Source organism: Populus nigra, chromosome 8, assembly GCF_951802175.1.
Source record: "Populus nigra chromosome 8, ddPopNigr1.1, whole genome shotgun sequence".
NCBI lineage: Eukaryota > Viridiplantae > Streptophyta > Magnoliopsida > Malpighiales > Salicaceae > Populus > Populus nigra.
This window is the reverse complement of record NC_084859.1, coordinates 16,118,890-16,142,576: the sequence shown is the minus strand read 5'-3', so window position 1 is coordinate 16,142,576 and position 23,687 is coordinate 16,118,890. Positions and strand designations below refer to the sequence as shown.

General features: G+C 32.4%; 1 protein-coding gene and 1 long non-coding RNA gene across 2 annotated transcripts; both read left to right on the top strand.

Moving 5' to 3' along the window:
• The first annotated feature begins 2,752 nt into the window (after positions 1-2,752).
• On the top strand, positions 2,753-7,847 carry LOC133702232 (beta-amylase 1, chloroplastic-like). Its single transcript, XM_062126520.1, has 4 exons — positions 2,753-3,434; positions 6,148-6,358; positions 6,460-6,576; positions 6,687-7,847. The coding sequence occupies exons 1-4, from the start codon at positions 2,890-2,892 to the stop codon at positions 7,572-7,574; spliced, it is 1,761 nt and encodes a 586-aa protein (XP_061982504.1). The 5' UTR covers positions 2,753-2,889; the 3' UTR covers positions 7,575-7,847.
• Positions 7,848-19,127: 11,280 nt separating this feature from the next.
• Positions 19,128-20,056, top strand: LOC133702422 (uncharacterized). The gene is made up of 3 exons (XR_009843720.1): positions 19,128-19,286; positions 19,376-19,428; positions 19,749-20,056. It is a non-coding gene; the product is annotated as an uncharacterized LOC133702422 (long non-coding RNA).
• The last annotated feature ends 3,631 nt before the right edge of the window (positions 20,057-23,687 follow it).

Below are 23,687 nucleotides of genomic sequence, written 5' to 3'. Positions count from 1 at the left end.
CCTTTTATTTATAAAGCTTTACTTAAGAGGTAAAATGATCTTCGCACACGGTTAATTTGTTACCTTTTATTTGTACAGAGACAACAATCTCCTTTCAATTTTTATAACATTACAATTACCATATTGCCTTTAAAAAGTTAGCAATAAAAACCTTTGATCCATGGGCCTTATAGTAATTTTGACTTTTTAATTAATAGTTAAATTACTCTATTATCTCTACCATTAAAATTTTATTACCATTGGCTTTAGGGGCTTGATTGTAATTTCATAATGATTTTTTTTATTATTGTTGTTTAGTCCCATAAACATTTTCATTTTTTTTACAAATTAATAAACTATGTGATTACTCCATTACTCTTGTCATTCAAGTTTTTTAGCCTAGAACCTTTAATTAGAGAGGTGATGTCTGCAAGAGGAGCAGGTAGATACCTAACACCTAAACTTTTTAAATTTAGTGCACCTTTTGTTAATATTCTTTATATATGTGTGTGTGTAAACTATGTAGTTGTATCTATTTGTTAATTTCATTTTATTATATATTAATGTCTGTAGTTTTATTTTTAGTTTCTTTCATGTTAACTGCTTTTGTAAATGTATATACATGTGCATATTATGTATAAATTTGTATAAAAATATTGTATGGAAGTATTATGCACTAGTTATGAATATGGATGATAATGGGTATCCATGAGTCAGGTTTTGCAATACATATACTCAAACTCAAGTCTATATTTTTTCTCCAATCTTGATTAGATATAAACCAAACACGACTCAATTAGGTTTCGAGTATTTATAAGTTATCAACAATTTGCCTTACCCACTCCCTTATTTTGTTATTGATTTGATACCCATATAAAGTCATCATTCAAGCTCCTCAATATAACATTTAAGAAATTTCCAGATATCTTCACACCTCGAAATGTTTGGTGCGATGAATATATACACTGTAACTTTTAAAACAATAAGCCAAAAAACCATATCTTCTCCCTCAACTTTAAGAGCCTCTAATGTTGCAATAATCTGAAGCTTTGGTAATGCAATCACATTGGTATTTGTATGTATCATAATCAATTCTAGCTTCCATCTCTTCTCAACAGATCTGGATGAGAATCTAGTCAAGACTAGCCTGAAAGTTAATCCAAAAATGACCCAAACCGGTTCTCGCCTTTTCCTCTTCCCCTCATGAGAAACACTAGATCCTAGCATAATAATAGAAAATAAGCAAACTCAAGATCCAGCCTATTCATAAAACAATACAAGCTATATTTAATTGTTTGATTTTTGTCATAATTATATTGTCGATAACTTGTAATGGTATCATTTGGTTTTTGAGCAAGCAACTAAATCTCTTAATCAACTTGGATTTGATCTTGTTGTTTCATAATAGAAATATTAGTACCAAAAAAAAGAGAAAAGAAAGCTAAAAGAAAGGAGTAAGAAGAAGCGACCGAAGAATGGAGAGGTTAAAAAGGAGAGAGAGTTTTTTTTTTTATATATATATATATATATATATATATATATATATATATATATATATAGATATGCTTGGCACAAATTTAAAATTTTCAAACTTTAAAGTTATTTATGTAATTTAGGTTGGATTTGGCAATATCTATACTTTACCCGAACCTGATATTTTGACTTCTAATATTATCAAAATCATACTTGAATATGAAAAAAAAATCCTTATCTATTTAAATCAGTATTCATCAAGTTCTAATGAAATTATCATCTCTAATTATGAAATGTGGGATGAAAGGATATAAATAATGAATAAATGAATATGAGATATACATTAAGTTACCATGTGGAATTTATTTATGATACAATTTTATGCCGGAAACAACAACATAAAATTTTGGATAGGATCTAATATAAAAAAACTCTACCAAAATTTTATCAAATTTGGTAAATTATATAAATAGTTTATTTAAAAATAATATAAAATATTAAATGGAAGTTGTCCACTAAAATAAATCCATGGAGTAAAATCTAGTTTATTATGGATGCAAATCGAGTAATGTATTGCATCGTAATATCCCGAAAATAATGCATATTTTAATTTGTTTTCTATGCAGTACATAAAGATAAGTTAATTGAGATACGAGAATAAATAACTTGTAATAAGTAGAAGAGATGAATACAGGAGTAGTTATTTAAAATAGAAGATTCAATTGCATGGAACATATTGATACAAGCGGATGTTAATGAAATTGCCAATAAATAATGACGTCATGTTATGTAAAACATTGGTTAAATTTTATATGAAATCACGGTTGTTATAGAAATTGTATTTTTTTTATTATATATTCTCATATTTTTTTTAAAAGATGAGACCAATTTTATTTAGGTTTATAGCTATCTCTTCTAATAAATATAATTTTTAAAGATTAAATTAATATTTTTAGTTTTATAAAGATATAATAGACTAACGGTACTTTAATCACTAGAATAATATTTTATTGATGTAAAAATTATAAATTGACGATTTAATTATGTTTGTTTTATTGAGAATTTTTTTACAATTTAATTTTTTTTTAAAATATTGCATTTATTATAGGCGATAATTTTAAATGTTGTGTTTTTCGACTGCAACATGAACTTATTTCGTTATTTTTTTTTCTATCTGTTTTATTTTGCCATTTTCTTTTAAATGGGGTTAATAAGCAAAAATACCAGGCAATCTCAGCCATCGAAATCACTGGACCCCACAATTCGCTCTTCTCATTTCTACAACACGAGAGAGGCTAATACTCCTAACCAAGCTCCACGAACTCTCTCTCGCTCACAAAAAAAAAAAAAAACTTCCAACAATTTTTTTTTTATCTTTTCTGTTCACTTATTTCTTTTCAAATGAAACCCAACCAGTAATCACTGAAAATTCGATCAATGGCGATCGCATCTCCATCGACAACAATCTTTTCTGCTTCCTTCTGTTGCAAACGAGCTGAGTCTACTCACCCAACTCTCTTCCCTTCTATCTTGTGCACTCAACGGGCTCACCGCCTTCCAACTCGCCGCTTCGCGATTAACTCCCGACTCAACTCCTCAAAATTCTGCGGCTTCCTCTCTCCTGACAATGGCGGAAGCGAAGATTTCGAGCAGTACGAGCTTCAACACGGATTCACTGGCCCGATGGAGCGGCGGAAGAAGGGATCGCCAGTGTACGTGATGCTGCCGGCGGATTCGGTGGCGAAGGATGGAAAAGCGAGGAGGTTTAAGGTCTTGACGGCGTCTTTGAGGGCGTTGGTGACTGCTGGAGTGGAAGGTGTGGTTATGGAGGTTTGGTGGGGGGTAGTGGAGAGGGAGAAGCCTATGGTTTATAATTGGGTAGGATATTTGGATCTTGTGGCGTTAGCCAGACGGTGTGGGTTGAAGGTTAGAGCTGTCTTGGCTTTCCATCAACATGGCATTGGACCTGGAGACCCTTTATGGTGAGAACTTATTGATTTTAGATCAATTGTTTTAATTTCTTGTTTTGTTAGTTAATCGTGTGGTGTTTCTTTTAGTTTTAATACTGGGGGTTAGGTAGTGATTTTGGGAATTCAAGTTTGTTGTGGGGCGCTTTGATTTAACGTGTGGAGATTGGAGGGGTTTCTTATTGTTAATTGAAAGTTGTAATCGTTTTATGATTATTACGTCAAATCTTCTGTTCTATTGGCCTTCTCTTTGTTATTGTATACATCCTATCTTCAGTGAATACTTTTGTCGTTGTTAATGTCTTCATTGCAATTCTATCAATTCACTTTATGAAATAAATGTAGGTGGCTGTGGGAATACTGAATATGTGGGAGTTTTTTAGTGCATGTCTCAAGAATGTGATAATGCTTGATTGTACTGTGTCACTGCTTGCCCAAGGTCAGTGGAATTCGTTTATAATAAGGGCTGTTGAATCTCGCAAAGCTGTAGAAAAATGTAGAGCCTAAGGTGTGATGAATCAGATGAATGAGTGAATTTTTCTCTCAAGAACTCGGGTAAAGATTTCTTCGGTTGTCACATACTTTGGGGGAAGGCTTTGGGTGCATTTTCATCTCTTCTCTCTCTTGACATGACTAGGTGATTGGAACTCCTTAGGCTGATATTTAGAAACATATTTGAAATCATGTTTTTTTTTTAAAGTTTAAAAATTTTATGTTTATTTTTTTTTTAATATTTTTGAATTGTTTTAATTGATGATGTTAAAAATAATTTTGTTTTAAAAAAAATATTATTTTGATGTATTTTCGAGTAAAATATACTTTAAAAAGCAACCGCTACTATATTTCTAAATAAATACGTATTAAATTCCAGCAAAGGTGTATTAAATTCCAGCAAAGGTGTAAAAGAATAATTGAGTTCAAAATATAGAGCTTAATCATGTGAATTTGAGCAATTTTTCCCTTAGAGAACTCAATTGAAGATTTCTTCAATTTTTCATACATTTCAAGGAGTAGGTTTTGGCTGCAATTTTTGCCCCTTTCCCTTCTAGCATGTTTAGGATAGCGTTTGGTTACTGTTTAAGATAAAAAAGACAGACAGTAGGGACATAGTTGACAATATAGAATAAATAGTGATAAAATTATACAAGACAACGAATATCTTTGTATGGTTGAAGGTGAACAAGATATAATAAATATAAAGAAATCTATTTTACTCTCAACAAGTATTATTTTCAAAGTTATATATTTTAAAAAATAATTAGATTTTTTTTTAGTTTATATTGAGTGTTGAAATTAATAACAACACAATAACTTTAGTTATAAAACCCAAACCGGCCTGGCAGGTCGACCCAAGACCTAGAGCATGGACTAGTCTACGTTTAAAAAAATAGAGGATGAATAGACCCGATTTAACCCAATAAAAATCCAGGTCAAACTGTGATCTGGTTGACCTAGGATAAAACCTGGTCAAAACCCGTAACTTTTATTTTGATTTTTTTGGGTCAAAACGATGTTGTTTCGATCCTTTTTAAAAGAAATTTTTTTGGGTCAACCCAAGCTTACCCTTCCAACCTGTAACCCGGACCTTGCCTCAAGTTAGGTTTTAAAACTATAATCATAATCATTTTTATCATTATATGTCCTAATTGAATAATTTTGGAATTAAAAGTTTTTTATAATGATGTTTTAGGGAAAAAATATAATAAATATCATATGCGAAGACATGTTTCTTATGCATCTCTTGTTTTGAAAATACAGAAATTCATTCTAAAATTATCCTGGAGAAAGATTTATTTTCATGTCTGTCATTTTAATCAAACATGATTTTATCTCACTGTTTTTATTTTTTTTTTGTCTCGAGATAGTAACCAAATGTTATCTAGATGACTGTATCTCCTAAGTTGATGGTTTCAATGTGTGTGCAAGACCTAAGAAAGTATATTCACTTCCAGAAGTTTTATCCATTGAGTTTTATGTTCTGTGTATATAATGAACGGATGGAACAGTGTGTTATTTGTCTAGGATCTTCATTATGATGGAGTAACAATCCAAATAAAATTGAAACAGCCTCTAGAAAGTTTTGGAAGATATTATCAGGAAAAGTAAAAGTATGCATGTAGTTTGGTCGAGGTTCCGCGAATCAAGCACAATGCAGTAGCTTTTACACATTCGATGAATGCTGATGATACAAATGGTTTTATTCTTTGGATAGTACGATAAGTTTTACAACATTGATGGTCTGAACCATCTAACCATGTTGATCTTTGGCTTATACAATCCCCTCCTAATTTTTTTTTTATCTGTCTTGAGTAACCTCTTAGTCATAGATCATTGACCAGATTGCGTGTTGCTTTCTTGGCAAATTTGAAGTATTTGTTGCTACCAACCTACCTTGAACCTAAAGTGTTTAGTTCATGGTCTGGTGTGGTGAGGGCAACCTTTTGGCTCCTCTATTCTTCTTTCTTTGTTGGGCTTCTGGTAGTATTTGAATTTAGTGAGTCATATTATGCATATGTTGGATGCATTTAATTTTGGCACCATAAGTTGTCTTACAGACATTTTTCAAAATTATTGGCTCTTACACTGTGTTTCAGGGTGATAGTCTGGTCTGAAAGAAAAATTCTTTTGACAAATTTGATTTGATAATTTTCCCTCAAGCTTGTTGTTTAGCTTTCCTTCTTGTTTGTCTATATGCTAATGGCTCTCAACAATTTGTTTTGTGTTGAAGGATTTCTCTTCCTCAATGGGTGCTTGAAGAGATGGATAAAGATCCAGATATAGCGTATTCTGATCGATTCGGTAGAAGAAACATGGAATATATTTCTCTTGGATGTGACATGTTTCCTGTGCTGAAGGGACGATCACCACTCCAAGCTTATTCAGATTTTATGATGAACTTCAGAGATACTTTTAGACCTTTACTTGGTTCTGTCATTACGGTGAGATGATACTGTTTACAGTGCAGTAAATCACAGCTTCAATCATTGACAACAGATTCTTTGATGTTGTAAGTTAGTTTTCCTGATAGGTCGTTTTGTAGGGGGTCCAAGTCGGCATGGGTCCTGCAGGTGAATTAAGGTACCCTTCATGTCCATCACAGGAGCTCGCATGGGCTTGGCGTTCACGTGAACTTGGAGAGTTCCAATGCTACGATAAGGTACAGCAATAAGTGCAATTTACTTAAAAGCATCTAAATCTTTCGTGCTTCATAATGGGTTGCTCCAACCCATTTGCAATCCCTGACCGTCTTGATTTGACTGTTTGCAGTATATGTTAGCATGTCTGAATGCCTGTGCTCATGATGTTGGAATGCGTGAATGGGGATATGGAGGCCCGATTGTTGCTGGTAATTTGATGCATGGCCCTGACAATACTGATTTTTTCAAAAGTAACGGCGGATCTTGGAATACCCCATCTGGGGAGTTTTTTCTTCAATGGTATTCTGGGATGCTGCTGCTTCATGGGGAAAGGATATGTAGGGAAGCCAAGACCATCTTTCAGGGCGCTGAAGTTGATACTTCAGCCAAACTTGCCGGGATCCACTGGCATTATGGCACACAATCTCATCCATCTGAGTTGACAGCTGGCTACTACAATACTTCAAGAAGAGATGGGTACTTGCCGATTGCTCGCATGTTCGGCAGATATGGTTTCGGTTTATGCTGCTCCGTCTTTGGGATGAGAGACGTGGAAGAAAAACAGACAAACCCAGTTAGCAGTCCAGAGGATTTTCTTAAACAGCTTTTATTGGCAGCCAGGGTCTGTCAAATACCAGTGGAAGGTGAAAATTCTGCCACCTTTTCGGAAGGAGAATCGTATGAACAGGTGCTAAAGATGTCAAAATTCTTTTCATATGGTCCTGGAAACCCCTCATTTTCTTTCAACTTTATGAGGATGGACAGATACCTCTTTGAACAACATAACTGGGCTCGCTTCACTCGTTTCGTAAGGCAAATGTCAGGGGCCAATATTTTTCGAGCCAGATTAGATTTTGGAGGCGATGTACACCCAACTTCAATGTCAGATGCTGTAAAAGCTAAGAGTTGCATATACATATTGTTGAGGAAGAAAAATCAAACCCATATCCAAACCAGCAAGGCAAATCTTACACTTCGACCTCCATCACTCGGTCTATGTTCCTATAGCAGTACATAACGTGGTGATCTCTGATAGATTGTCACCAAATGTGCAGTGATGCCTCACTTTCAATCATTTTTTCCCCATAACCATGCAGGGTTCTTATGGACCAGATTAATTGTCTGTGTACATCTTGCCTCCCTAATATTTTTGAAGTGGCTGGCGTCTCATCAATTTGTACTTGAAAACATTTCTTATGCTTGTAATGATACATAGTACAAATCTGTTCTCTCTGCATGGTGAATCAACCCCTGTCGGCATGTCTAAAATTAAATGGTTGTTGTGAGAGCATGTCGATGGTGCTTTGTTATTATTTATTTATTTATTTTATTTTGAGGCCAATTACTTGGGTTACAGTAACACTAACACAGCTGTGGCCTTGTGGTTGTTGGGTAGCTATTCTCTAATTCCCAATCCCCCCCGAGTCTAAAATTCTCATCTCCAATTCCAAATCTAATCTGCTCTGACATTACAATTGCAATTAAAGACAAAACCTAAAATATGTGAGAGAATCACTATTTTATCTTGTTCATTTGTTATTTGTTATTTGAGAATTGTTTAGGAATGTATTTATCTTTTCATTATGCTTTTACACAGTAAAATAATTTTACTATTCTTAAAAAATTATTTAAATCTAGTCAAGGGTCTTTTTGGACATTTTACTTTTTTAATATACAATAAAATTATAAATCTGATCATAAGGTTAAAAATATAACATTAACATAACGGTATTGGTGTCTTTTCATATAATTATTTTTGTAATTGTTGGTTCGATCAAATGTGATAACGTAATATACTATTTAATTATTATTTTTTGAATTAAAAAAATTGTTGCATGGGTCAATGCTTGGAAAGTGTTGTGTATTTTGAACGGCGCGTGTGGTACCTTCTGATGTTTGAAAATATGCTTTCGACGTCTTATTTTGTTGTTTGTCGTGTCCTCTTCCTTGATGGATAGCATGAGTAATCTAAAAGTTTCCGGTTTATCGCCAATGGTCCTTTCTCCTTTCCCCCCAATCATTTCCTCTCCTGCCCCCTAAAAAATAAATACATCCCTCATTGTTATTGGTGTTTCAAAAACCATCAAGTTTATGGTTTTTTCCCCAATAACAATAATATTAATTTTAGTTTGGTCCTTTTTCTTTTGATTTCTTATTTATTTCCTTTGCCTTTTATCAAAGTTTTTTATTTTATTTTATCCTTCAAATCAAGTTTTTTGTTATAATAATAATAATAATAATGGTAATTATAGTAGTTATAATAATAATAGTAATAATAATAATGATAATAATATTAACAATATTACTAATAATACTACCAATAGTGATAATAATGTTGATAATAGTAGTAATAATAATAGTTTATTATGATATGTAGTAATAGTGGTACTGATGGTGATAATTGTGGTAATAAAATTAATAATAGTAATAATAGTTTATTATGATGGTGATTAATATATCAATAATTGTGGTGATTATAGTAATAATAGTAATAATTGTGATAATAATATTAACATTAGCAGCAGCAACAACAACAACAACAATAATCAAGATGATACTTGAGGGTTTAGCTGATGTGATCAATTTGTGTGACTTGTTCCGCCCCCGTCCCGGGTTCGACCCTCTATGTGTACGCCTGTCACCCCCGCGGTGCCTTACATGCTCCTGGGCTTGCAGGATGTCCAGCGGGCCGTGGGGAATAGTCGTGGTGCGCGTAAGCTGGCCCGGACACCCCACGTAAATAATAAAAAAAGAAGATGATAATGATATTACTTATTAATAATAGTAATAATAATGATAATTGTAATGACAATAATAATAGTAGCAGTGATAATAATAAAGATGCTAATAGTAATGATAATAGTAATAATAGTGATAATTCATTATTCAACGTTAGATTTGCTGGGGATTGAGTTTCACTGTTCTTCCATGTATAATATTTTTAGTCTAATAAACCAAGTTACGAGTTTGAAAAGTTGATGTGGCCGGTATCCTCTTTTACTTTTTACCTTATTGTTTTTTTTTTCAATTTTATTATTCAACATTAGTTTTTTAAAATAAAAACCGGTCATCTAGGTTTTCTTTGAACCTATTAAATAAACTAATTCATATCGAGTTAACTCTTATATAGTTTGATTAGAAACTCGTACTAGGCAAAGATCTAAGTCCAGGGATTTCAATATTTATCTTATTGCCTAGGTTTAATAGCATAAAAAAAATCCCCATGCTTTTAGTGGTTTTTTACGTTTAAAGAAATTTGGTCCAGCTCGTGGCAGAGCGTGTGCCAATGGACTAGTAAAAGCTAAAGTTTGTGGTGTTTTTACTATAGCAACAAACACAGTATGCGATTTCATATTTTACCATGGATTGGAGCAATGAATTTTTTCTTCTTTTTTTCCTTTTCAATTTGATCTTTTAAAGTTTTTTTCTCCTTGATATTAAGTTCTTTCGAGCCTGAATTGATGGCAAATTGCTTCTAATTTGTTAACTAAGAACTAAATTAAAAGTTAAATGATCAAAGTGAAAAGGACATTAAAAATAGATGGTGATTTTAAAATTATCATGAACACGTCATTTTAGTCCTTGTACTTTTGAAAATATAGCTTTTCAGCGGCTTTAGTTTAAATAAATTTCAATTTTGGCCCATAGCTTCATTTTTTTTTATTCTTGATTTGATAGAGAAAAGAGATAGCTGTTGGATTTCGGCATAGAGAGAGAATATGTTGGTTAACACTGATCTAGTCCATGAAAAAAAATTAATCTTAGTGTCATTGGGTTACATTCAATAAAAGGAGTTCATCTAGGATGTTCTTTTACATTCTTGTGGCTTGATATGGTAGACCTAATCTCATAAACGTTTTTGAATTCTAGCTGATTTTGGGTTGTTGGACAGTTTATTGGGTTATTTAAGATCATAAATGGATTTATCAAGGTTTATAAGGTGTTTTATAAGTGTTTTGAATAAAAAATAGATTGAAAAATAAATTTTGGCGCATAACAACCGAAATCTTGGGCATCCATTTTTTTTTACTTAATGCATTTTCAGCCATTTAAGTTAAAAAAAAAATTCATCATTTGTTATGCAAATTTATCTTTTTTTTTTATTTGACTTATAAAAAAACTTTTTATTATTTAACTTAAAAACATCATTTTTTTCGGGTTCTACACACTGCCTTGTTTGTTCTTTTTTTTTTTTATACTTTTTAAATTTGATAGAAAAAGAGTCTCACCTGCCTGGTTATTGTATAATTAAATGAGAAATAATTTTAAAAATAAAAATATATTAAATTTAGTGGGATAAATGACTCGGATCACGTGTTTAACAGGTTGACTTAAGCCTACCCAGATCTATTTTCACCTTTTTTGTTGAATATTTTTATTTTTAATTTTGTTTTTTAATATTAAATTGTTTTGGAATTAAATATTATTATTTATTTTAATTTACTTTTTATAAATTATTAAAGTTTTATAATCTAAATTACGAGTTGGAATGATTCAATTAGATTAATCAAGGTGATCAATCCAATACATCCTGTCTCGGTATTTTTTTAAAAATAAATATTCTAAATTATCAGTGCTAGTGTTGAGAAAAAGAAGTCGTCCAGTCGAATCGTGAATTAATGATTCTTTGTACTCTTAAAAAAACATGATACCAATGCTTATATAGGTTTTTTTCGCCTTTGAAAGAAAATAATCCGGCTTGCGGAAAAAGACGGGACACCGGACTAGTTACAAGTAAATGACGTGGCACATAAGAATATTATCAGGTTATCATGCTATGTATCATCTCCTAATTTTTATTTTTTCTTAATTTGATCCCTATAGATATGTTTTCTGTCTTTAAATGTCATCCTCCTAATCAGTAGGCTCACCAGATAAAAATTAAATTATTTTAAAAGATCATGAGGTTGAATAACCATATAATTTGTTTTGTTTCTTTTCCTTCATAATTACATCATGGTTTCAATCTAGATCAAAATTTATTATTTCTACTTAAAATATCAAAACTGAAACCACAGACATCCCATCGTCTCAAAATGAACACATATTGGCTGTCAGCTTGTTCTGTTAAATGGCTTCACTCTGTTCTCTCAGCAAAGTCGATGAATGTCAAGAACAGCCCTGCGTTTGGTTGCTTAAAATTTAAAACAACTCATAACAATGCCATATATATATTGAATGCTTTAATTATGTGAAATGTCATGATTTTGCATCATTAACTGTTGCTTCCCTTTACTTGTAAGGGCCAAGGACCACACCTCTTTTTCCAGCTATGTAATCTGCAACTTGCATATCAATATAGCTAGGGTTAATCTTATCGACAACGTTTCGCCATGTCACACCGTGAAGGATCGTAACCATTTATTGTTTTTACAGGATACATTAATGGGATCCACTAATAAATTCTTCATAAGTGCTTTCAGGAAAAATCTTTTCGTTAAGTTAAGAAATTATTTTAATGTTGCAGGCACCTGCTAATTAAGCAAGGTCATCATGTCCTTCCTCCTCTTTTTATAGCATCCTTGATCAGGTAAGGTAATACGGGGGGTCACCTCTTCTTCTTCTTCTTCTTCCCCTGAGAGATATTTTTGGTTCTCAAAAATGTAATCAGTTTTTAAGCTCAGACTAAGTCTTCACAATCATCATCAGTAATAAAGAAACAGATCGAGGATGGACAACTAGTGGAACTTTATTTTAAACAGTTGATAGTGTGAAGAAATCCTGCAAAAGTTTGACATCCCGAATGCTAAATAATAATATAAGATGTAAATGTTCATCATGTTTTTCCTTTCACTGAGGAAACTAAATGGCCTATCTCATACTAAGAAACATTATTTTATCTCGTAACAAAGCCACTATAATATTGTGGCCCCAACTAAGTCATTTTGCTTTGACCTTAGGAGACAAGATGCCCTTTTTAATTACATGAAAGTATGAGAAGATGCAGGAAAGTTGAGGATTTTCTCTCTTCTAGCCATACCAAAAAATGTTTTCTGTCATTTTTATATACCATACAACCCACAGATTCAATATTTAAAGGTTGCAGCATCAATTATTAAAACCCCCATGGCTTGCAATCATAAATTCGAGCCAAGTAATATGCAGCCAGCAGATTACCCATCTCTAATGATGTTGCCAGTCTTAGTTTTCATGCCAATGTGGCTAACCTCACTCCTCTTCCCTCAGCACCATCAATCTTAGGTACAATACAACTAAAAAGTTAGAAAACCTCTGTACAATAGCTTGCAGACAAAGAAAATTTACTGGTAAAAAAAGGAAGAATAAAGAGAGAAAAAAAGAAAAATTGCTTATAAATTCTAACTATGAACCCCAAGATGAACTAGGGCATTTTTTCAATGAGGGTTATTATTAGGTCTTGGTGGCTTGGAAAACCGTAGCTTGATTTAGCAAGGAATTATCAAAATAGTGTTGGCTATAAAGGTTAAAAGGGAGACAAATGGTGTAATAAGCTATCATTGAATCTTTCTAAAAGAAGAGGACTAATTATTAAAGTTTATAGAGAAAGATGCAGGAAGGCTGAGTGGTCAACTTAAAGAATTGTTATGATATGACTCGCACCATCACTTTTATCATGATTTGAATGCCAGAAAAATAAGAGGGCTAGACGTGTTTTTATATTCTTTATGGAGGAATTAGGGGTCCCCTCCATGAGAAGCGACAGAGCTCTGTCCATTACCATACTACGATACAGTAAGCAAGCACCACGAACAGCACACGTCGAGCAATTCTTGTGGACTTCGGTATTTGACATTCTGTATAGGACATTATTGCAGTTACAACCTTTGTCTATTTTCATCCTATTGGTTTCTTTTAAATTCAACCTTCTGATTGTTTTTAAGATGATTTCATTTGTAGAATTCACTGATACTTTCCTAATAATTTTACTTATCCTAGTACAAAAAATCTGTGTCTGAAGACGAACGCGCCGTAAGCTGGAGCGTTAAATATTGCATATACAATGAATAGGGCATCGCCACTTCTACTCTAATAATGGTTTATTTATACATTTAATTAATTAAGTTTATACATTAATATGGATACAGATTAACATTTAATCTTGCAATACTATTTCTGGCTCCAAGTGATCGGATTAACATAGGAAGTGTTTTGCTACATTTACAAGAAAGTAATATTAGTTTTATCACCTTCTAACACTTTAATCTAGCTAGCTGGGAATCAATTCAACCAACTTGCTATAAAATAAATGTAATGTTTACCTGCTCTAGATTTTTTCTTTTAGTTCTTAATTAAGACATGGACTAAAACCTAACCAGTCATATCCTGTCTTCATCCTATCGTGTGGAATTTATAGGCTAGAAGGTAAAGTGACAGTGATCATCGGTGGAGCTGGCATAGGCAGAAGAAAAGGAATGCTAATCTAGTTAACAGTGTACTATGCACATGAGATAGGAGCTATCTGAGGACTGGAATTTCAACTTATTTCAGTCACATACTTGAAAATAAAACATTAGTAGTACTTTATTTCAAGAAATCTCATAGTTAAAGTTATGTCTTGACGTGAATGATTAGCACTTATGCTTGTTAGAGCATATCAAGAAAAAAAAAATAGATTTGAGGGTGGAATCTTATATTTACCTACATTCTTTATTTATTGCTATGTATCTTCATTCTTTTTTTTATATACAGTAAACGAGAGAATTATATGTATCTTCATTCTAGTTAAAGATATGCTATTAATTTAGATTTTGGGGTATAACTTGATTTATAGAAAAATTTCACGGTCATTGAATATACTAATTCGTGATTTGTGATTGCTTGATGATGGAAAATGGGCAAGAACAGAAATGACAAATTTTATTCAAATTGAGTTTTCAGAACATTTTTCCAAAGGTTATTTTATATCTTGAGACTTTATTTCTTTTTTCTTCCATTTATAATTTTAATTTAAGTTTCCTTTTATAACTTATGAGCTAGTAACTAACAAAGTTATTTTGATAATTTATTATATAAATTCTTAAATATAAATTAAAATTTTTGTTGGGTTTAATTATGTTAATTAGATTAATATATGGTCAATTGATTATAGATGTTTCACCGTTGTAGGGATTATCATATTTATTCTGAATTTATTAAGGGTGTAAGAAGATTTATTCAATATGGACCAAGTTATGTCGATATTTGTGGCTTTATCGATGTTGTCATGTTTGGTTTCACATATGACGACACCTATGTATCTCTTATCTATACTGGTATATTAATTTAGGCCTCAACCACATTATATTGGTCTATTTTATAATAGTCAACATTATCTTATTTTGTTTCCACCACTTTCTCCTTTTTTATTAGAATATATTTATTAAATTGTGACTTACCTATATTAATGTAAGTTTAACAAGATTTTGAAATTTATTTTTGTTTGACTTGTTATTGTTGATAAAATATTTTCTAGTATTAATTTATGTTCTTTATATTTTGTTTTACTATTTTTTAAATATCCACAAATAATTATAAAAAAATTCAATAAATGGGAAATAAATAATTTAAAAAATTCTCATTTAAAAAATATATTTATTAGAAAAATTAACAACAGATAAACAATTGATTTTTCATTACTGATCAGCAATGGATCAACAACAAAATATTCATTGTTGATATGTCCAATCAACAATAAATAATTTGTTATTGAAAAATTAATATTTATTATTTACATTTGATATTGTTGGTTGCTGATTTTATTATTGATTTTTATTAGCAACAAATTTTTTATTTTATTGCAACGGAATAATCCTTTTTTTAGTAGTGCTAGCAATCTCAAGCAATAAGAGGGCATGAAAAGAGTAGTGGTTCTAGAAAAGGAGGAATGAGAAGTAATGTTAGATATTGTTATAATCGTCATAAGTATGGCCATTATGCTTGTGAATATGAATGTCTTGTTAATAATAAAGAAAAAACAAACTATGTAGATGGAAAATAAGATAAAGAGGTTACTTTATTGATTGCATGCCAAGCTAAGAGAGATCGAGAGCAAGATTTGTAGAATCTGGATACTGCAACAAGACTGGTAATAAAAATATATTTGTGCAAGCTTGACGAATCTGTTAATGACAATATTACTTTTAATGATAATACGAAGGTGCAAATTAAAAGCAAAGGTGGCATTTTTATTCGGCTAAAGAATGAAGCAAATGAGTTTTATTCGCCATGTTTAGTATACCTTGAAGAATAATATTATGAGTTTGGACTACCCTCTTAATTAATTAAGAAAGGATAAGGGATTGATGTGAAGAATCATTGCCTCACTATAAGATATAGAAAATGGAAGTTGATTGCTAGAGTTGTTATGGCAAAGAATGGGATAATTTCTACAATTCAGATTGATAGTGCTAAATGTTTAAAATCTTGTGCAAGTGATTCTTCTTGGCTTTAGCATTCGAGAGTAGGCCATCTTAACTATTCTGGGCTGAAACTATCTGCAAAGGAGAAAATGGTGAATAAACTACCTCTTATTGATCTTCCATATTAGATTTGTGCAGGTTGTATTATAGCAAGTAATCCAAAATTCTTTCTCTGAAAAAAGTCACTTGAAGAGCCACTGAACCACTCCAATTAGTGTACACGGATATGCCTGTGAACCTATCAAGTCAACTTCATTTGGTAAAAGCAACTACTCTATTCTTTTCATTGATGGTTTTAGTCACAGAATCTGAGTTTACTTTTTGAATAAAAAGTTAGAAGTCTCTGGAGCATTTAAAAACTCAAGGCGCAAGTGGAGAAGAAAGTGGCTATGCTATTAAAGCTTTGTGGTCTGATAGAGAAGGAGAGTCCACTTCGTAAGAATTTCATGAGTTGTATGATTATCATGGTCTTTGATGTCCTCTAACTGTTCTGAGGTCACCTGAAAGAAATAATAGAACCATTCTCACTATGATTTGCAATATGTTGAAGTCAAAGAAAATGCCTAATTTGTTTTTTGAATTGAGGTAGTAGCTGATGCTGTATGCTTATCAACATATTCCTTCAATAAATACAAAGAATATCACACCATAAGAAGCATGACGTGGAAGGAAGCCTAGAATTTCTCATTTACGAGATTTTACATCATTATTTATTCTCACATTTCAGATGAAAAAAACATCGAAGTTGGATGAAAAAGTGAGAAGCTTGTTTTTGTCGGCCATGACTCGAATTCTTAAAGCTATAAGCTGTATAATCCCATTAATGAGAGGATTTTGATTAGTAGAAGATGTGGACTTTGATGAAGATGCTTCATGGTATTGGAATGTCTAGGATGAGACGCATAACTTTTTATCTGTGTTTGAAAAAGAATTTAGTCAAATAATTGTATCAGTTTTTGTTACTCTACCAAACTCTTCAAAATCTATTCACAGTGGTGTATCTCCTCAAACAAGCCCTTTTATCCATCCTCTTCGTATAAGAAGCCTTCAAGAAACTTATGCAGAAATAACAGAAATTAATAATTCAATACCTTTTTATTTGTTTGCAAATTTAGAGCTTTTAAATTTCAAAGAGGATATTAAAGAAGAAAAGTGGAGAACTGTAATGAATGTGGAAATAAGACAATAGATAAGAATGATGCATGATAGTTAACAAAACTTTCAAGTGGAAAGAAGACTATTGGAGTAAAATGGGGTTAAAAAGTTAAGAAGGATGCTCAAGGTGAAGTGGATAGATACAAGACTCGACCTCTCCCGTATAGAAACCATTTGATTTCTTATAGCTTTGGCAGCCCAACACAGATGAAAGATTTGTCAAATGGATGTGAAGTCCATATTTTTAAATGGATATCTTGAGGAAGAAGTGTGTCTAGAACAACCTCTGGATTATGTTGTAAAAGGGCATGAAGGTGAAAAAAGCATTACACGGTTTGAAGCAATCACCCATGGCTTGATATAGCCGTGTTATAAATTACTTTAAAGAGAACAAGCTTGTGAGATGTCCTAATAAGTACACTCTTTATGTCAAAGAGAAGAAGAATGCTGGAATTTTAATTGCTTGATTTTATGTTGTTGATCTGATCTTTATAAGTGACAATCTAGCCATGTTTGATGATTTTAGAAAGGCCATAATACAAGAGTTTGAAATGCTGGATATTAGACTCATGTTTTATTATCTTAACATTGAGATAAAACAAGTTCAATGAAACATTTTTATTTCTCAAGAGAGCTATGCAAAGAAGATTTTTAACGAGTTCAACATGAAGAGCTGTAAACCTATGAATATTCTTCTTGAATGTGGTGCAAAGTCGTCAAAGCATGAAGATGGTGAGAAGATAAATCCATACCATTTAGAAGGCTTATTGGCATTTTGAGTTTTTTAACTTGCACTCGTTGACAAAACATTTTTTTCTTAGAGTTACAGCTGTCAGTCATTTTATAGAAGCTCATACTACAACACATCTAAAGTAACAAGACGGATACTTCAAGTCTACTAAAGGAACCGTTGCTTATGGTTTACACTATTGTTCTACAAAGAGTTCAAGTTAGCTCGTTACAATCATAGTGATTGAGGGAGAGAGATATGTTTTCATATGAAGTTCAAAAAAACAAGCAATTGTGACTCTGAGGTTGAATATATATATATATGGCAGCAACTTCTTTTGCATTTTTTATGCTGTATGGTTAAGGATAATTTTGGAGACAATGCACACGCCTCAAAAGGATAATATAGAGATTTTTACTGAGAATAAGTCTGCAATTTCTTTGGGAAAAAAATCCATTTTTTTATGAGAGAAGCAATCATATCGACACCAAATATCACTTTATTAGAAGGTGCATAAGCAAGAAGAAGGTGAAAATGAGTTATTTGAAGTTCAAGGATCAAGCTGTAAATATTCTTACAAAGGCTTTGAAGTATGAAGATTTATGCAGATTAAGAGCTGATCTGCTAGGAGTTATCTAGAAACAAGTTTCAGGAGGTACGTTGGAAGATGTGCTCTAGCAATGGTTTATGTATACATTTAGGAAAGTTTATGCATTAATCACATAATTACTTTGTATTTGGTTTATTGTTTGTACGTATTAATATGGTACATATATTAGAGATTATTATTATAAGAGTTGTGCATGTATACGTACCAAGAGTTGTATAAATATTTATGTAAATGCTTGAGTTGAGAATGCAGAAATAAGTTAGCTGTGATCAGTTTCAAAATATTTTTCTCTTACTATCTTCTTACATCACCACCACATTTTAACATGGCCGGCCCCTCCTGCCAATGGCTCATGTTATTGATAAAGACAACACTGTCCTAAACAGTACTGAAATAAAGCCAAAATGGGTTCAACAGATGTGGAGAACGAATGGACTGGAAAGAATGGTTGAGACTAGTGAAACGAAGGCAATTGCTAAAGAAATAATGTATCCAACTAAGCTGAATTGATGTATAGAGCGTGAGCCCTGCAAATGCAAAGTCAGTTGTTTTCGACCTAATCAATTTAGCTTTTGGAGAACAGGAGGACCTGACTCTTGAGGTCACAAATTAGTGCCTTTGACTTGGTTGTGTTCTTGCTAATGGCTGTTGCATTTTTAATCATAACATTCTACAAAGCTTTTGAGTGCAGTTTGCACCATGAAGTGTTTAATTACATGGTTCTTTCCCTATAAATTTAACACATCCTTTGTCCTCTCAGAACCTATAACAACAATATCACCAGATCATTTACAATGAGTTCTCAGACCAAAACTATTCTTCTCATCCTCCTCCTCCTCTTCATTGATTTATCTGCAGGTGAGCATGCAGTTAGTTCTCCATGTAAAATCACCTTATTATTTCGTAATGATTAAAGTAACATGTTTTCCATTCTTTCCCTCTTGCAGCCAGATTTTCAGGCATCCAGGAGGGCCATATTCTGCCAAATCCACCAAGTGAGGTAACAAGACTTTATTAATAAGTAGTACTTGCCTACGCAACTATATGCGTACATGCCATGCCTTAATTATTTGTTATTTTCAGCAATAAACCATACTTTATAACATGACTTGATACTGCTTAAATTTCATCTGAGATGACCAATCCATCGATGCTTGTTCCAGTTCAAGTTCAGACAATCCGAAAGCCTAGATGATTCCGGGTCCTGTCCTAATTACAAGGGATACAACATTTATATCACAGCTGCATAATTAGCATCATCATTGATTAGTCATTGTTGATTGATCAACTCTTCTGTTATAATATGTTTTTATGATGTAGCTCATTTATGAAGTGGAGATGAGAAAGCTCACAGAGATGGAGGCTATGGTGGACTACCAAAAAGATCCGGTGCCTAATCCTAAACACGAACCACACCCCTGACTGTTTAACCACCAGTACGTGCAAAACTTCAATGCCTAAATAAAAGGCATATTGAAATAAAATATATGTATTTATGTGGAGTGTTAAGTAAGGAGAGCCTCAATGAGAGAGTGCATAAATTATGGAATGTATTATAGAAAATGAATAATGAGAAATTACTCTTTGTAGCTCTATTGGGTTTCATAGAGAATCTTCAACTTCCACTATCTCTTCTGATCTAAAGATGCTTCCAATCTTAGATGCCATGCAAATGTAGCACCTTCTGATCATAAGCATGTCAGTATGTCCCTTCTCTTTTCTTAATAGCATCAGCAGGGTGACCAATTGAGTAATATAACTAAATTCCTCATAATGATTTGCAAAGTAAATTAAAATTCCAGTACTGTATACAAGAGCTACAGATCAAAGTTTCTTTTCACAATAAAAAAAAAAACAGCAGAATGGACAAGTTTTGGTTTTTTTTCCCCTTAAAGGAATAATATCTGTGAAAGATTAAACTAATATAAGATGTAAATGTGCATATCATATGTACCAAGTACCATAACTGTGAGTATTTTATAATCTGATAATGCATTATCAGCTATGAGGTCAGCATAAGATTGTGGCCCTAAGTCAATTTTTCTATGTTGGGAAACAAGATGCCCTTTTGAATTCCAGGATATATAAATATATATATATATATATATATATATATATATATATATATATATATATATATATTCCATTGCAGCTAGCGAAGTTGAGGATCCAATAATTTCTGGCCATGCCAGAGAATGTGTTAGGAAATAGAGAAATGATGCAGTAACTGAATCATTTTCAGATACCATACAGATAACATATTCAATAATGACAAGAAAATTTGTTCAGCCACCAGTGATGGAAGGTTTTTGATGAAGACATGAAGGGAATCTTTACTTTCAAACAGAAATTTGATTAAAGAATTGACCTCCAAAAATCCAATGTTTTATTTGTCTAGCTATTCAAAATAGATTCAACACGATGAATTTCTTGTTTTATTGTTGTTTAGTGCTAGAGGCTCAAGCAAGTTGCAATCTTGGTGGTATAAGTTAAGAATACTGACCACCTTTTCACAATTTTACTTGGAATATTTAGATGAGAATTCTCTCTTGGTGGCGAATTAGGGAATGTTTTTCTAGGTGTTTGGATGACATGTTATATCAATAATATGTGTTGGTTATTGAAAATTAAAAAAAAAAAGTTTGAAAGCTTTTATCTTTCTGCACAACCTAAAATATACGGCTAGTTCAAAATAATAGGCAGATTTTAATTCCTACTTTAGCTTGATTCTTCACCATCTTTTTTATTGGCTGAAGTTCTATAATCACTAGTTTGTATATTCGGGATCTGATCTTCTAATCAGTACATATGATATTAAATTTTGGACAAATCAATAAAAAATTTATTAATGTTTTGATTTGTTTTATCTATTTTTTTTTTTCATATCTCAATGTAAGTTTCCTAATTTTTTTTATGGCTACTGTCTAGATACCAATGTTTTTAATAAAATCAAGGATTATAAAAAAAAAAAAAATTCAATAATGAAACGCTGTAATGTCAGCACTCCCATGGTTTGGTAATAATAAGAGGTAAAGTACTCTAGCCAACAGATTGCTATCTCTAATAATGATTCCATTCTTGGTTCTCAAGCCAATTTGGCTAATGTGATTTCTATTTCTTCAACGGCATCATCGGGTAGAATAAAACTATTTTGCCACACAAATTAATGGCTTAATTACAACAAAGTCAATCAACATCAAGGGCCTGAAAAAAGTTTGCTAAAATTTGAAATAACATATCCAGGTCTGAATAGAGTTTTTTTTCTCCTTGCATGGTTACAAGGTCTCGGATTGGAAAACCATAGCCTAATTTCTAATGTACAAGGACTTCAGACAAGGATTTAAGTACTATTTAAAAATCTTTGATGCAACATAGACAAAAGGAGACAGTTGGAGTGTTAAGCTATCGTCGAATCTTTCTAGGAGAAGAGGATTAAAGTTTATGAAGGAAGACATGGGAAGGTTGAGTGGTCAACTTAAAGAAGGTGCCGTGAATTATATTATTGGTATGACTTCCACCATCCAATTACCATGATATTGAGTGCCAACAAGAAGAGGGTAGATGTGTTTTCATATTCCTTGACTTGGCCCTCCATGTGATTAATTTCTAACACTAACAGGAATTAGAGAAGCAGTAACACTATTGAACAGTAAGCAAGCAACATGAACAGGTAGCACACCTCATGAGCAATTCTTTGTTATTTGAATTCCGGCATCCTGCATATATAGGATATTGCAGTCCCTAGCACTGTTGTCTGTTTTCATAAGAAAATCAGCTCATCTAACCTAACCTAACCTTATCCTAAATTGGTTTTATTATGATGCCATTTGCACCAATACTGTACTGTTTTAAGATGAAATGCATCGATCATTCATGACTATATATAGAGAGTTGAATCATGTATGTGGAATCAATAGGTCATGGCCTGCAGCCAATGGTTCATGCTGTTGATCATGACACCACTTTAGCAAAGAGTGAAATTAACAACGCCAAAAATGGTTCAATGTATGTGGAGTATTAATAGAGAATATTGAAAGCAGAAATTGTGTAAGCTTGAGCCATGCAATGCAAGGCAGTTGATGGCTACCTTAGTGCATGCGGTTGACTTTAGCTAGATACTGGGAACTGCGTTTTCATCGTAACATTATATATGCTGGAAAAATGGTTCTTAAACAAGGTCAACAAGCGTATTATAAGACCAAATTAAATTTGCGGTCCAGGTTAAAGCTTTGTTAGAAAATATTTTACAACAAAAGTACTTTAACATGCATGCCAGAATGACACTTGTCATTCTCCTTCTATACCCCATTGATTTATCTGCAGGTAAGCAAGTTCTCCATGTTTATGTATATCAGTCTTGTTCTCTATTTGCTAAATACTCATTAAAGAAGCATTATTTCCATCTTTTTTCCTCTTGCAGCCAGAGTTTTAGGTGTGCAGCAGGATGGCAAGACTCGTGCAAATTCACCAAGTGAGGTAACAGAACTATATATATATATATATATATATATATATATATATATATATATATATGGTTGTTGATGTATAGAAAGCCTGCTGCTATAAATACTATGATTGCTCAATATTTTAGGCCATATATAGCTGAGATGGAGATGAGGAAGCTAACAGAGACCACAGAGGTACACGCCTATTATTGCTGTGGCGAGCCTGAACATGAAGGGTCTGTTTGTTTCTGCGTTTTAAAAGCATTTTTGACAAAATTTAAAATTTTTTTATTTTTTTATTAACTTCAAATTAATATGTTTTTAGTATTTTCAAATCATTTTGATGTGCTGATATTAAAAATAATTTTTAAAAAATAAAAAAAAATCATTGACATGTATTTTGGCACAAAAAATTATTTGAAAAACAACCGCAACTACACTGCCAAACAAACCCGAACAACGGAGATTTCGTGGTGTTGGTGACATCTCTCGCTGGTGAACCAGCTACTTGCTCAAAAGTTCAATGTCCAAAAGGCTTATATCTATACATCATGTTGAATTAACTCAATGAGAGAGCGCATAAATTATGAGCTTGTATTTTAGATTCTTAGAACGGAAATGAATAGTGGTGAAACTAGAAAGGATCAGGCTTAGCCAACGCTGCTTCGGATGGTGCTACGTACATCTAGCCGTGAAACCAAGGGGATAAAAAATAAAATAAAAACTCTTCGTTGAAGATGAGAATGTCATGTTAAACTATGTACTTGTCTGTAGATTTTGTGGCAAAAAGTCTTTTTTAATTCGCCGAAATTAC

Bases quoted from the DNA above. Each gene is read 5' to 3' on its own strand.
- LOC133702232 (XM_062126520.1), top strand. From the start codon at position 2,890: ATGGCGATCGCATCTCCATCGACAACAATCTTTTCTGCTTCCTTCTGT. The intron at 3,435-6,147 runs GTGAGAACTTAT...TTTGTGTTGAAG, and splicing joins GGACCTGGAGACCCTTTATG to GATTTCTCTTCCTCAATGGG. The intron at 6,577-6,686 runs GTACAGCAATAA...GACTGTTTGCAG, and splicing joins AGTTCCAATGCTACGATAAG to TATATGTTAGCATGTCTGAA.